This window comes from Takifugu rubripes, chromosome 12 (assembly GCF_901000725.2).
Source record: "Takifugu rubripes chromosome 12, fTakRub1.2, whole genome shotgun sequence".
Classification (NCBI taxonomy): domain Eukaryota; kingdom Metazoa; phylum Chordata; class Actinopteri; order Tetraodontiformes; family Tetraodontidae; genus Takifugu; species Takifugu rubripes.
In genome coordinates this window covers 2,503,289-2,517,404 of record NC_042296.1, presented here as the reverse complement: position 1 = coordinate 2,517,404, position 14,116 = coordinate 2,503,289, and the positions used below count along the sequence as shown (strand labels likewise).

General features: G+C 45.5%; 1 protein-coding gene and 1 long non-coding RNA gene across 3 annotated transcripts; one reads left to right on the top strand and one right to left on the bottom strand.

The window, feature by feature from the left end:
* Nucleotides 1–1,949: 1,949 nt before the first annotated feature.
* Nucleotides 1,950–4,302, bottom strand: LOC105417137 (uncharacterized). Of its 2 annotated transcripts, XR_003890245.1 has the most exons (4): nucleotides 4,123–4,254; nucleotides 3,718–3,900; nucleotides 3,462–3,568; nucleotides 1,950–2,788 (listed from the first exon to the last, which is right to left on the bottom strand). It is a non-coding gene; the product is annotated as an uncharacterized lncRNA (long non-coding RNA). The 2 variants fall into 2 exon arrangements; XR_003890246.1 differs by lacking the exons at nucleotides 3,462–3,568; nucleotides 3,718–3,900 and having other exon boundaries at nucleotides 1,950–3,407; nucleotides 4,123–4,302.
* LOC101070524 (grainyhead-like protein 2 homolog) lies at nucleotides 4,101–13,980 on the top strand. Its single transcript, XM_011608958.2, has 16 exons — nucleotides 4,101–4,235; nucleotides 5,594–5,783; nucleotides 5,866–5,933; nucleotides 6,315–6,702; nucleotides 6,869–6,930; nucleotides 7,017–7,173; nucleotides 7,454–7,565; nucleotides 9,688–9,782; nucleotides 11,026–11,184; nucleotides 11,785–11,842; nucleotides 11,947–12,086; nucleotides 12,240–12,277; nucleotides 12,390–12,481; nucleotides 12,553–12,638; nucleotides 12,714–12,778; nucleotides 13,149–13,980. The coding sequence occupies exons 1-16, from the start codon at nucleotides 4,216–4,218 to the stop codon at nucleotides 13,261–13,263; spliced, it is 1,845 nt and encodes a 614-aa protein (XP_011607260.1). The 5' UTR covers nucleotides 4,101–4,215; the 3' UTR covers nucleotides 13,264–13,980.
* Nucleotides 13,981–14,116: the final 136 nt, after the last annotated feature.

Sequence of the window (14,116 nt, the reverse complement as noted above, 5' to 3'; positions counted from 1 at the left end):
TTATACATATACCATGTACCATCTATCCAGTCATGGTGTAACCCTTGCCTCTGCCGTAGTGTCACCACTATCCTAAGAGAAATTTTATCGTTGTGAGAAAAGTGTCCAGGCAGCCATTGTATCCCCATCCACCACCCTGAACCCCTCATCCCCTCCTGTCATAAAAAAGACAAACCTCCTTTCAGCCTTTTGTAAAAGGGGGGAAATAACTCTCAAGAGAGAAGGGTGTGATTATGCTTTCAGACAGTAATAGAAGAGAAGGGGGGAGAAAATAATGACAAAAGCCCACATTGCTCAAGAGGAACCACCCTGGAGGTTGCTGTGCAGAGACTTGCATCAGCTCTGGTTTGGGGTGCGGTTGTCCAGCCTGAGGGCCTGTGTGAAAACAAATCTTCCAGGTGTCAACTCTTCAATAATGGAGGAGAATTTTATCCGGCTGTTTTGTGCGCTACCTGAGATTCTCTTCCCACCGGGTTGCTTTAAACACAGGAAGGTGTGTTGTTGTTTTTTTTTTTATATATATAATTTGAGTTTTCGAGATCTGTAACTGCGATATTAAACAAATGATCACATGGGAAGAAGAAGAAATAGAAGAAGAAGAGCCGCTGGCTGAAAGAGAGAATGCCGTGGCTGAGAGAAGAGGAAGTTGTCTTTCATCTTCCTCTTCCTCCCTCCACCTGCCATCCCAGCTCTAACTTTATCCCTTGTGAACTAACAGGTTTCGCTGCTACCGTTGATTAGCCGCCATCACATGCCACAATGTTGCCAGACCAGTCGGGCTGTACACAAACCGTGACACACTCATCCACTTTCACTGTCACAGGCCTCACACACACACACACACACGCGCGCGCGCGCACACACACACACATCCCCACATTGCTATCTTTGTGAGGAATCCCATGTACATAATGCATTCCCCAACCCCTTACTATCTAAACTAACCTCCTAACCTGGAAGCTGGCCTGATGGTAACCTCTTCCTTAAAAACATGTCTTGACTTTCAAACAGTCCTTTGAAGCTGTGAAGCCCAGGCAAAATGTCCTCACATTGCAGGTAGAATAATTATTGTATTCAAGTACCCCAACCGACTCATACTCACTCACACACACACACACACACACACACACACACACACACACACAGCATCAGGGATGTTCTTTACTGTATGTTGTGCAACCTCGCTTTTGGTAAATCTGCCCCCGTATGCAGTGAGACGGTGAGGTGTGGATCACCCCTTCAGGGGTGAAGAAGTTCACCTCTTACCACAACACACACACTCGCAGACATAAACACACACTTAATGGACTGAACAGCAGTGGATCAAGTGTCGGATCACGTTTTCTCTTCCGAGCGTGGGACGCGTTTGAAGGCAACGTGTTTTGCCCACTGGTTAATTACGAGGGTTTAAGATGTAATGTCTCTGTTACCATGCAATGTGTCAACAGCTAAAAAAAACAGGGCAAAAAACAGGGTTTTATATGACTTGATGCTCTGAAGGGAGACGTTAACATTTTTTACGCATGAATGTTGGGATTTCTGCAGCTTCTAATTTTTTTGGTGTATTTTGGGACTTAAAAGCCACACATGGTGTGAAATGTAGTGACTTGAACTGCACAAATTAAGAGAAGCAGAAATGTTTTGTCATTATGTTTCTGTTGGCTGGTTCTGCCGGTCTGTCCTCACGTCAGCTGTGGGTTCCAGCACCTAATCCTGGAATCCTGGCCAAGTCCTGACAAGCTGCTTCTCCTTGAGAAAAAACTCCAGGTATGTGGGATGCCTCATTCACCTCTCACACTGTCTGAGACTCACATACACACATTGGAAGGCATTCCCAGCCCCTGGTTTTCCAGTCCTGTGGCAACACGTATTCATCTGTCATATTTTTACATGTTTGACATTCCACATCATTATAAGTCAACCAGAAAATGATGGAGATTAAAAACAGCTTCTGGATCAGAAGAAAGTTTAATTAAAGCCGTTGACAAATGTAGTGATAACAGACAATTGATCGTACCGCAGCTCCTTTTTAACCTCTTTTATCATTTAAAAAAAAATTTGTTTCACAGCTTCCATTTTGTATATTTGTGCCCGTTTTACTGTATTCTTTTCTGTCTTTGCCTCTTTTATTTAAATTGTCCTGCGCGTCTTCTCAGTCATTTAGCATCTTTGTGGTTGTTTTGTTCGTGTTGTGATTTGAAGTGTTCCTACAGTTGCTCTGTCTTACTCCTCCTGTCAAATCTCTGTGCAGTTGTATTTTGGATCTTGGTGCATCTTTTAACAATGTGTTCCTTCTCTTCAACCCCAAACACACATGAAACGCTTTTACAATTATTCTCTTTGACCTCCTTTGAATGATTTTTACATCTCTTCCTCTTTTGTCATTGTGCTTGATCCTTCTTTGTGTGTATGTGTGTGTGTGTGTGTGTGTGTGTGTGTTGTTGGGAGAAATTGACTCCACCTGTATTTATCTTGCAGTTCCATTTAAACACAAACAGAAAGAGGCCCAGGCAAGGCCCAGGTGCTCTGGAAAACAAATTAGACTAGGGAGGATAGTACTGCTCATCTCCAGGACACACACACACTCACACACACACAGTCCAACAGAATCTGAAGTTTAATTTTCAGTTTTCCATACAAGCTCGCCTGTAGGCATTCATAAGTAAAAGACTCCTCTTTGTCATGCAAACCTCCCAAAGGGATTAGAAGCTGCACCCCGACTTTTTATGGAAATCCAAACGACGTGTGTTTGTCCTGTTTGCACAGACAAGTTCACGTCTGTGCTGGGCTGGAATGAAAGCACAGGAATTCATAGTTCAAAGGTCTTTTTGTAAATTACTGTATATATAATAATATAATAATCCTGTAAATTATTACATGCAGCGGTCATTAAGATTGTGAAACTGGTTGAGGAAAACTACGTTTAAAAAGTGGAAAATCCACTACTCACTGGTGGAGGTGACTAAACCCAGAATGTAAACATTAGGCCTCATCCTGCTGGCAAACACAGATTCTAATAAATGCTTTATAAGGAAAATTGAATGGAATCACTCAAACATCCTTTTAACTGGGCTCAACTCTAGAAAAAAATGGTAAAAATGTTTTTGTTACTTTTAAATTAGGATTTAGAGTCAGCAGTCAGAAAATGCCCCCCCTCCCCCCAGTACTGCACACACATTGTTTGTTCTGACAGGTTAGTCCCAAACACTGGGATCCCCTCACACAATGGCCTTCATTAAGGGGGACAATGGCATTGTGTCATCTAATGATAGAACCCCTCCCTGCCTTCTGTCCGCCCCAAGATTACCTGGAGCACAGACACGGATGAGCCGGGGGGTTGACAGGTTAAATCAGAGGAAGGGAGGTACAGGGAGTCAATTCAGCCATGCTGACAGGTTACACACACTCTATATGATCAAACACAAGACATTCAGGGTGTCAAAGGAGCATTCCATCTTCACCAGAATCATCAGATTCCATGTGCTGGATCGTGGACTGCAGATAATTTCTTGAAGATTATTTTTCCTTGTTAGTTGTTTCAACAATTAAACGTTCTCGAAAATCGAACCTTGGAATATGAAAGAGAAGAAAGGAAAGAGCAAAGTTAATATTATCCATCCAACACGTGATTGTGACCTGTCTATTATAGTGGCACGGAATTACTATATTTAAGTTAATATTATATATGTTATGACATCTGCCGGAACCTCTTCGTACAATTGATTCTCCTCTGCTGTGTTGTTACGAAGCTCTTTCTGCTCGCAGGTGAGGTGGGCCTCTACCTGCGTCCCCGTCCTCTCAGCCAATCAGAGCGCCGCACCGCGCCGCGGCGGCCAATCAGCGGCGGACTCGCCCCCCACCCGCCATCCTTCCCGCAGTGAAAGAATTCCAGCCTGTCGACTGCACAGCCATTAAAAACAAAGCCAAAGCAAATATTAAAATGCACACGACAGCAGGATGTGCCTCCATAAGTCTCAATCCGCGCACAAATAAGGCGTAAGTGGCGCGAGTGGGATTATTGGCTGCGGGGACAAAAGCGGCGTCACCTGCCAGGTGGAGAGGCAGGCTGAGAGAGGGGCAGGGAGGGGAGAAAAGAAGCGGGGCGAGAAAAAGTCGACTTACCTGTAGCCCAACTTCTGGCACCTCACTCTCGTTATTACCTGCTCCGACTTGAAAGTCCAGTTTCACAAGGAAGAATCGCGGAGGAAGCAAAATATGTCACAGGAGACAGACAAGTAAGTGATCGAGCCGGAAGATCTGTGGGCATTTCACCTTTGGAGGGCAAATTCGTTTTCGGCTCTGTCCTTTCCACCACCACTCCCCTCCACCCCCCCTATTCCTCAGATTTAAAGCAACTTTTCAGCTGGGATCGATTTTTAGAAATAAAAGCGCGTGCTCGCGTTACCTGTTGCGCAGGTGTGACAGAAATTAAACTTTTTAAAAGGAGGCGCTCATGTCGGCGCCGCAGATCTCATTAGAGCGGAATTCGCCATTTTTTACTGATGGAAATGTCCGCAGCCTGCAACGACCGACTTTTGTCCAAGTCTTTAGAGGATTTAGAGATCAGGTTGGACTTTTGCGGGGCTGAATATCCATCTTATTGCGGCCTCGGTGCGTGTGTGGATGGAGACAGCTTGCCTGACATACTGACTTCAGGGGTCCTCAGTACAAAATTCAATGGGAATATTGTGTCGCTCATAAACATTTTAATTGCGCTATTTTTTTTCAATTTCATACTTTTTTTGTTTGTTTTCCCGTGTCCCATAAATAATTAAATATCAAAGAGGAAATGTAACCTAATTAAATAGACTTATTATTGTAATTGGACGGCCTCATTATTATGTAACACGTGTTTTATCGTTTAAAAAACGACTATTTCGCCACTCGGCTGTAATATATTGTACTTTTTTACACAAATATCAGGCGCCGTTTGGTGTCACCTGTCCGCAGGTGTGGTCACCTTTAACAAAGCTTTACAGCAGAGACCATTCTATAATAGATACTATTCTGGAAAAACGCGTTTTAAAAGCACTAAGTGATGTGTATGGAGAGATTAGTCTTAATTACGACATCTGACACGATGCTACGTTACCTCCACATAATGCTATAATGTCATTAGTGACGTCAGAGGCGTAGCATGTCGTGTCAGTTCCGCAATAACAGAAATTATGAGCTGTAAATGTGTTTCCGCGTATTTCAAAACTTAAAGAACGACCTCTTCCATATGAGAAATGTCCTTGTTTACATTATAAATCCCTTTTCGGAGTTTAAAAGGACGTGTGACGTCATTGTTCTGTATTTATGAGTGCGTCTTGACAGGGAAGGAGCCTCTTTTGTGACGGCTGACTTCAAAGCCTCAGAGTGACAGGAGTGTGTGTTTAACTGCCCTGTGATCTCCACTTAAGTGGGACTAAGGAGCCCGTGTGCACACACCACACACACACAAATTGGGTTGACATCTATAATTTAATCCCTTCATCTGTTATTTTCTGTCAGCCGCAATTTGTTTGATATAAACAGGGAAAAGTTTTTATTCAGATCAGCAGATCTGTGAACTTCCTTGTGTGTGTGTGTATGTGTGTGTGTGTGTCAGTAAGCGTCTGGTCGTAGTGGTCCCCAATGAGAGCTCCTACCCCTCGGTGCGCCGGGCGTACACCAGCGAGGACGAGGCATGGCGGTCCTACCTGGAGAACCCGCTAACGGCGGCCACCAAGGCCATGATGAGCATCAACGGGGACGAGGACAGCGCCAACGCCCTGGGCCTGCTGTACGACTACTACAAGGTCTGATCCCGTAATCTCGAACCCTCATCGCTTCATTTACATCAAACCTATTTCACGCAGCGAATATTTTTCCCCTCTGCAGGTGCCAAAAGAAAAAAGGCTCCTTCCTGTTTCCAAAGTGTCTGAAATAACAGAGGAGCAGGAGAAGAGGTGGGGATTTTCAAATTAAAAGCGTGAAAACAGACAAAATCTATATGCATTTTTGATTGTTGCTAACTAATGTACAAAATGCCGCACGTGTGGACCTGTAAAAATCATGAGATAATATAAAATTAAATAAAAATGCATAATTTTCTATTCATAAAATTATATATATTTGTACAGAAAAGAAGAGAACTATACTTCTTTTAGGGAGAAAAAGTAGAAACTAAAGTCAGATTTATGTTAGTAAATGGCAACATTTTAAAATCTACTTAAAAAATAAATAAAATAGTATTTAGTCAGAATGTAGTTAATTACTTTAGACTCAGACTGGAGATTAATGATGTTTATTTAATGGCTCTTAATACAAAGCACGTCATATTCATTCAGGTCAACGCTGACGAGCAATCCCAGCAGCCAAAGCGAGGCGGAGTCGGTGGACAACCACGTCCAGGTCCTCAAATCTGTCCCCGTTAACCTCTCCTTGAGCACGGAGCCGCAGGAGGCCAAACGGGAGCCGTTCACCGGCTCCTCGGGGCCGGCGGGGGCAGCGGGAGACGGGGTTTCCTCCACTCTGACGGTGGTGAAGGCCGAGATGTACGCGCCCGTGTTTATGGCCGGAACGGGGCTGCATTACAGGATGGAGGAGGAAGAGCCGGCGTCCAGGGTGATATACGAACACAACCCCTACGACGTGACCACCGTCGGCCACAGCTCCTACGTCAAAGAGGACCAGCGGAGTCCGCCGGACAGCCCGTACGAGGAGGAGCGGGACGGGGTAAGGACAGACCACTAAAGGGGACCTTGTTTGGCAGTTCCGTCTGGCTCGTTGTGACAGTAATCATGGTTTTTCCTCACTTATATCATTGTCCAACCAGTTCCTCTCAGGCCTTGATATTGTCCTGAACTGGTTTCCTCATTCTGTGTTTTGGCTTCCTTCTCAGCATAAGTACCACACGCCATCCGCTCTGGAGACAGATGACTTCTTATTCCCTCAGGAGAGAATGTAAGTTCAGTCTGCACCTTTTTGGTTGCTTATATTTGCCGTATCATCAAATCCTTTGGTTTCAACTCTGTGGTTGGCGCCTGCAGCGACAGCTTCCAGTACACACTGGACGCCACTCGCTCCCTGCGGCAGAAGCAGGGCGAGGTTCCGATGACCTATCTGAACAAAGGCCAGTTCTACGCCGTGACCCTCAACGAGCTCAGCGCCAACAAACGCCTCCGACAGCCCATCAGCAAAGTCCGGGTTAGTCTGCCATGTTGCTGTTTGCTCTTCCCATTAGTCTATGTGCAGTTAGCTATTGCTAGCCTACAGCAAAGGCAGAGGTACAGGTAGTTCTTTGATCTATGACCCAGAACTTTTCCAACTATATTCAGAAATTTGTGTCATTAAAGAGACGGAGCTTTGTCTCGTTTTGTTTGGTCTCATTTTTGACCCATTATTTGATTAGGAAAGAACTCTCTTTCCACCGTAGGCTTGCTATAGCACCTTTGATATAACGATATAACGCTTTTCTCCCCGACAGAGCGTCATCATGGTGGTGTTCAGTGAGGACAAGAACCGAGACGAGCAGCTAAAATACTGGAAGTACTGGCACGCCCGGCAGCATACGGCCAAACAGAGAGTCTTAGACATCGGTAAGTCCGAGACAGAACTGTTAAAACACAGGGCTAATTCAAAGTGTGTAAACTCTGCTAGCACAATGGGCGATCGCGCTAAGAGCAAAACTAGCCCCCACCCAAGGGCTGCTCCGCGCTTCCTCAGCTCCACGCCCAGATCTCTTAATGTTGCTGTTGTTGGGACACACGAGAGATAAACCCCTAATCTCCTCAACATGGGATGTGATATTGAGCGAAACCGAGACGCGAGGGGCAAATCCGGCTAATCCAAAGCGACGCGGCCTTCTCTGGTCCCCCCCCTCCAGACTGACCTTTTCGGCTGCGCTTTGTTTTCTGGTGATGGATTTGAATTTGAACTGGCGCTTCGGTAATTGTGTGCAAGAAGCTCGTAGGCGGCGAGCGTTTGACAAGCTCGGGCCTGCAAGGTGGGCCAAGATTCAGAGGTATGTGGAAGACTTTAGGATGGGCGACACACAAACACCTGCACACCTATGCACACGCGCATATACACAGCTTGTTGGGACAGAGAAAGGAATGCTAGCCACACTGTTATCGTCTGTGGTTCCAGTCTGTGAGGTAAATCTCGCTAAATTTAGATCTTTATCTAGATTCCTGCCGTTGTTCCCTGCGTTGGGATTACAATGGAAAAACAACTTGATCTGGGAGAGATTAAAATTCGTAGCCACCAAAATTGTTCCCGCTCTTCATTTGGTGGCAAAAGTTCACATTTTTTCATGGAGTTATCGATGCTTTGTGGAATAGATTGATAGCTACACTGGGAGTAACCAGTAACAGAAGTAAGATAAAGAGGGATGGCGATGTCTTGTTGGCGAGGTCAAAGATTCCCCCGACTGCTTGGCTGGCTCTAAACGCATCTATTTATTTCACGCCAGATGTGTTTTTTAAAGAAATGGGCTTCGCTAAGCAACGTGATGCTAGTGCGGTGATCTAGCAACAGTTGTTGGACGGCGGTGGGCGTGTCCTTCATATCGGATGTCTGATGGAAGGGAGGCGTCCCGTTTGTGTGGCGTCCTGCGGCGGGCCCAACAGGGTGAACGTTATTTCCATCACACGGCCACATGCAGGTGGAACCGGCATCCCCGGCTTGAACACAAGGTTCCCGTGTTGGATGGTTTAAAACGCTCGTTTTCTAGTTTACTTTTCGCCTGTTTTGCATGAAGTTGCTGATTTCTTTCATCATTGGCGGCTGTTGGTGTAAATAAAGGGCAGTTTTCTCTTGAATATCATTGGATACACATTTGACTAATTTACCTATTTGAGAAAACCTTCCTCCTGAATGTTCAGGCAGTAAAATGACAACCCCCCCCCACCCCGGACCTAGGTCGGTCTGTATTCTGATGCAACCTGAAACCATCCACAGAACTGATCTGAATGGTGGTGGAGGGTTTGTAGAGGGGGTGGTGGGTGGTTGGGGTTGTTACCGTGGCCCTGGGCCGTGTCCCAGAATGGATCATTTGTGCGGGGTTATCTAACAGGATGCTGGCAGGTCGCATGTCGATGCCCGCCCTGTTGCACTTTGTTGCACCTCTTAACGAACCAGGAAGTGTTGCCGTGGTGAGACAGGAGGAGGGATGCTGCTCAGCAAACATTCTTCTTCTTCTTCTTCTTCAGTTTTTCCAGTTAGTGCACGCTGGAGTGAAGGGTTAATGTGTTGCTGGGATGCAGGAACTCCTGAATTCCTCTTGAATCTGCCTTTGGGTAGACCGCTGATCCGAATCTGCTGCACCCAGATGTGCAAACACCGCTGCTACGCGAGAACGCATTTACAATCCCCGACTTGACTGCGTGACCTTTATTTCTCTTAGAAATTGACAAAAACCCAACCGTTCCACCGTCTCTGCCTCCGATATCGATTCCTCCCAGCGTGTCCCGTGTTTTACACTTAAAGTCCAGTTTGTTTTCTCACGGCTCCAGAGAGGCCTTTTCTTTAGTGCGCTCGGAGCCACGTCGCCTCCCGCGCTTCCCCCCGCTGCCTTTGAAGCCTTTAACAGCTTGTTTGCCCAACCTGATAAGGCTTTATCACCCCAAATGGAAGCGTGCTGTTTGACTTTTTAACTCAACAAGCAATAGCTGCCTACTTGACCACTTCAATCGAAGTGCTTTCCGTCTGTTGCTGCAGCGGACTACAAGGAGAGCTTCAACACCATCAGCAACATCGAGGAAATCGCCTACAACGCCATCTCCTTCACCTGGGACGTCAACGAAGAAGCCAAGGTAAAATCGCCACAGACGTCAGCGCAAGTTTACCCAGAAACTCTCTGAAGGTGTGTTTTGGATCCGAGAGGAGCCGTCGGACAGGTTTTTTGTGATTTTATTGGCAAACAGAAACTTGATCTAGACAGACTGGCCTGTGTTTCTGTGGAAAAGAATGGTAAGATTAAAGCGCTAACGCTAACGTGTGTTTTCAGTAACGCCGGACAATGTTGTGCCCTCTGTTTGTCTGGTCTCTGTTTGTCCTTAGATGGAGCCATGTCAGTGTTTGAATGCCAGACCCCCCTACACACACACACACACACACACACACACACACACACACACACACACAGAGCAAGCCCCGTCCCCACCCTTCGTTGTTTGTTTTGCCCTCATTTCTATGAGAATGCATTGTAAAAGTCTCTCAGAGACAAAGACGCTATAGAGGAAATCCAAGCACACGTCTCTGGGCTAATATTGACTCTGTTCTCGCTCGCTTTCGTTTAATTTATCGAAGAGCTGGAATAGATCGAGAACAGGTGCAACCGCCCAGAATTGTCCAACACCTTTTCCCGTCGAGTTGATACAGACCGAAGAGTTTCATGTAGCTGGGTTTCCTGAACGTTTTAAAGAAGCTAATTCAATTTTATGAGTAGGAATTATGGTCTTTTTACACATTTTTTAAATCAAAGATCTGTGTTGTTACCTATGCATTATATTGAGAGGTAAATGTCTTTTTTATTGGGAAAAAATAAGCAAACATGATCATTTTTACTGCTTCAGAAAACAAATCGTGTCGTATTGCATCAAGAAATATGATCAGACTAGTGAAGTGGAATGCAAACCATGTTAGTAGATGTAGCTTTGGTATCAAAAAACAAGCTTTTTGAAGTTTTGTTTTTGTACACGGTGCTAGCATCATTTCCCGTCTCAGTTACATGATCGTCATTTGATCACCACACCAGGATGTTTCGGTTATTTCGCTCGGGGACTCGGTTTGTTAAGGTCAAACATAATCTTCCTACACCAGCAAGGAAGAAGGAATTTTTCCTCAGTTATTTGTACCTTTAGGCACTGAAGAGAAGGAGGGATGATGCATAACAAAGGACCCTTGTCAGTTTTGTGACTACGCATCCTTAATGTGAGACTGTATCGTATAGACTCCAACACACACCACCTACGTAGCCGAATAGCAAACCACTGGTGGCTTTTATCGGCCAGAAGAATGTGAAAAACAATTTTTCCTGGTCCCTGTCTTTGTCAGATCTTCATCACAGTCAACTGTCTGAGCACGGACTTCTCCTCTCAGAAGGGGGTGAAAGGTCTTCCTCTCATGATCCAGATCGACACTTACAGCTACAACAACCGCAGCAACAAGCCGCTGCACCGAGCGTACTCACAGATCAAGGTGTTCTGCGACAAGGTGAGAGATCGCCTCCCTCCTAATGAGATACAAGCAAATTTGTCTTGATCTTTGTTGTTCGTAACAATTGAGGATGGATCTGACTGGGTTACAGGAAGCAGAGGGAGAGAATAAAATTGTGACCGCAGTTCTCCCTCTAGTGGTCTCTCAAAAACACTGAACCTCTGAAAAAACCTGAACACACACATACACACATACTCGCATTGCAGGTTTTCACAGACATAACAAGTTACTCAACTATCAACCTAACGGTACCCGAATCCAAACCTAAACCCAATTCTAACCTCAACCCTAAAGCCATGTCTCAAATACCCTCAGACAGTCCCTTGAATTTGTGGGACCCAGCAAACGGGCCCCAATTTTCTAGTGGAATACACAGTATGTAGCAATGATGAGGATGCACATAGACACACGTAATTCACATAGACGCACTAATTCATCATTAAATGTTAGCATACAGAGAGGTCATACATCAAAGATGAGTTTATAGAGGTGTGTAATTTTCAGGTCACCTAAAGTTCAAGTTTGGTGTCCTTGAGCAAGGTCAATGTAATAACTGCAAATGTTTGTGTGTGTGTGTGTGCGCGCGTGCTTTGTCAGGGAGCAGAGAGGAAAATACGAGATGAGGAGAGGAAACTGCTCCGCAAGAAATCAAAAGGTTTGAGGTCCTTCCTGTAACGACTGCGACCATACGACCATGACGTCTCGTGTCAGAAGGTAAAACAAGCCCGACAGTCCAGCTGAGGATGTTTGTCTCTTCAGGGAAAGATGGCGGCGTGGGCGTGATAACCATTCCCAAGAAGTCGGACACCACCTTCTTTAAGACCCTGACCAACCTGGAGGCTCAGCCGGTGCTCTTCATCCCCGACGTCCACTTTGGGAACCTGCAGAGGGCCGGACAGGTAGGACACACATTCCCAAGAGGACAAACCTGACAAATATTCTACTTTTTTTGGAACTGACTTGTTTAGTTAAAAGGTAAAGGGGATAATATGAAGAAATCATTGGGCGTTATTAAAATATGAACATTCACAAACCCGATTCTTTGCTTCCAGGTCTTTGCCTTCAACACAGAGGAGATTGAGCGAGACGGGTGAGTGTGTGTGTTTTAGTTTCCACCAGGCTGTACGGATGCATGGTAGGCAAATCAGGGCAGCTAGACCACAGACGCAAAGACTGACGCATACGCTACGTGGGGATTTCAGGGGCGTGCTGGTGAAGAGGATGTTCCGGCCGTCCGATGAAGATTTGTGTCCATCGCCCCACAAACAGCTCAAAGAGGACACACAGAAAAGAGGTTTGTGGACGGAAGGTGCCGATTAACATGTGCGACGGCTCCTCTCTGACCTCTCTAACTCCTGGCTGCAGTGCTGCTGTACGTAAGGAAAGAGACGGACGAAGTGTTCGACGCGCTGATGCTGAAGTCACCGACTCTGGGGGGCCTGATGGATGCTGTAAGGGCAGCGCAGTCACGCCAGTCGACGGCGAGGCGGGCTCCTTTTCAAACCGGTGTCATCTGTCTTTTGTAGATATCTGAGAAATACGGCGTGCCGACGGAGAGGATAGCCAAAGTGTACAAGAAAAGTAAAAAAGGGTGCGTGAGGGTGCACGTTCCAGATGAACGTTTTCACTGAATTTCACAAAAAAACTGTGACTTTTTGTGGTTTTTCAACGATGGCCAAGTTGCCGTGTTTTAAATAATCTGTAGTTTGTATACAAACATGCTAATGACTAATAGCTAGCGTGATGTTTAACCCCAAAACAAAGGTAAAAGTTTTTGTTTGATGGAACAAATATTGATGAAATAAAGCTAGACTTCAGAAACGCTAAACTAAAAGGCATTGGTGAAAGGCTAGAAACAATGAGTGAAATTAGCATCTCAGGTTCAGGAAATGAGGATTTTAGCGGCGTTTTTGTGGTCGTAGTTTCATTCCACAATCATGAAATGGTGTCTCGTGACACAGGATCCTGGTGAACATGGACGACAACATCATCGAGCATTACTCCAACGAAGACACCTTCATCCTCGACATCGACAGCTACGCCGACGCGCTGAAGATCACGCTGACGGAGATCTGAGAGCCTGCCAGCCGACCCGAAGGCCTGCAGGTCGAGGCTGGAATGTAAAGCTGTGATTGCTGGTTGGCCATCATCTACAGGGTTGCTATTGATTGGCTAATAAGCTGACTGACAGTATTGGAGACAGGCTGTCTGTTACACTATGAAGTCGTATTCTCTGTGCAGGAGAGACGACGCCGGTTAAGTGACATTACAGAAACAGACTCACACCATCATCCCCTGCATAGGTGCGAGGCGAACCAACGCTCCGCATCCTCCACAGTCTTAGTTGTAAAAAGAGAATTGTACTTTTATTGTCGCTGTACAGTCTCGTGTTTCTTTGCCAAATCAGGATCGGTCTCAGAAATTGCCTAAAACGTTGCAGCCACAGCTTGGATTAGTTTGTAAAGACACTTAGCAGCTATTTTTGCATGTCTGATGTTTTGCATTATTGTTAGTGTTATTTATTAATACTTTGTTCACATTTCTTTAGTATTTCATCCAAAAATTTCAAGTACTTTTAGTGACTTCATGTCATAGTCACCCGCCCTCGGTGAGAGAACTACAGGACTTTTTTTCTTTTACACGGCTGAGCTCTTTTTAAGCTATCAAAATGGAAGCAAGTGGTATTTTTTAGGACACTACTTTTGACGACTCGATACACATGAACAGGAGAGGTGGCACTTGTTGATGTACTTGATCCTGCTGAAAAATGTAATAAAGATGCCAGTCGATAAATCGTGGTTGGATTCTACAGCAGCGCTGGCAAGTCCTCAACGCTGACCTTTGATAGCTAAATAAAAGGGATGGAGCATATTTTGTGCACATTGTGCCCATTTAGAATCATTACAGTTTGGTGTGCTGGTAGCAGGAG

Bases quoted from the DNA above. Each gene is read 5' to 3' on its own strand.
- LOC101070524 (XM_011608958.2), top strand. From the start codon at position 4,216: ATGTCACAGGAGACAGACAA. The intron at 5,784-5,865 runs GTCTGATCCCGT...TCCCCTCTGCAG, and splicing joins TGCTGTACGACTACTACAAG to GTGCCAAAAGAAAAAAGGCT. The intron at 7,566-9,687 runs GTAAGTCCGAGA...CTGTTGCTGCAG, and splicing joins ACAGAGAGTCTTAGACATCG to CGGACTACAAGGAGAGCTTC.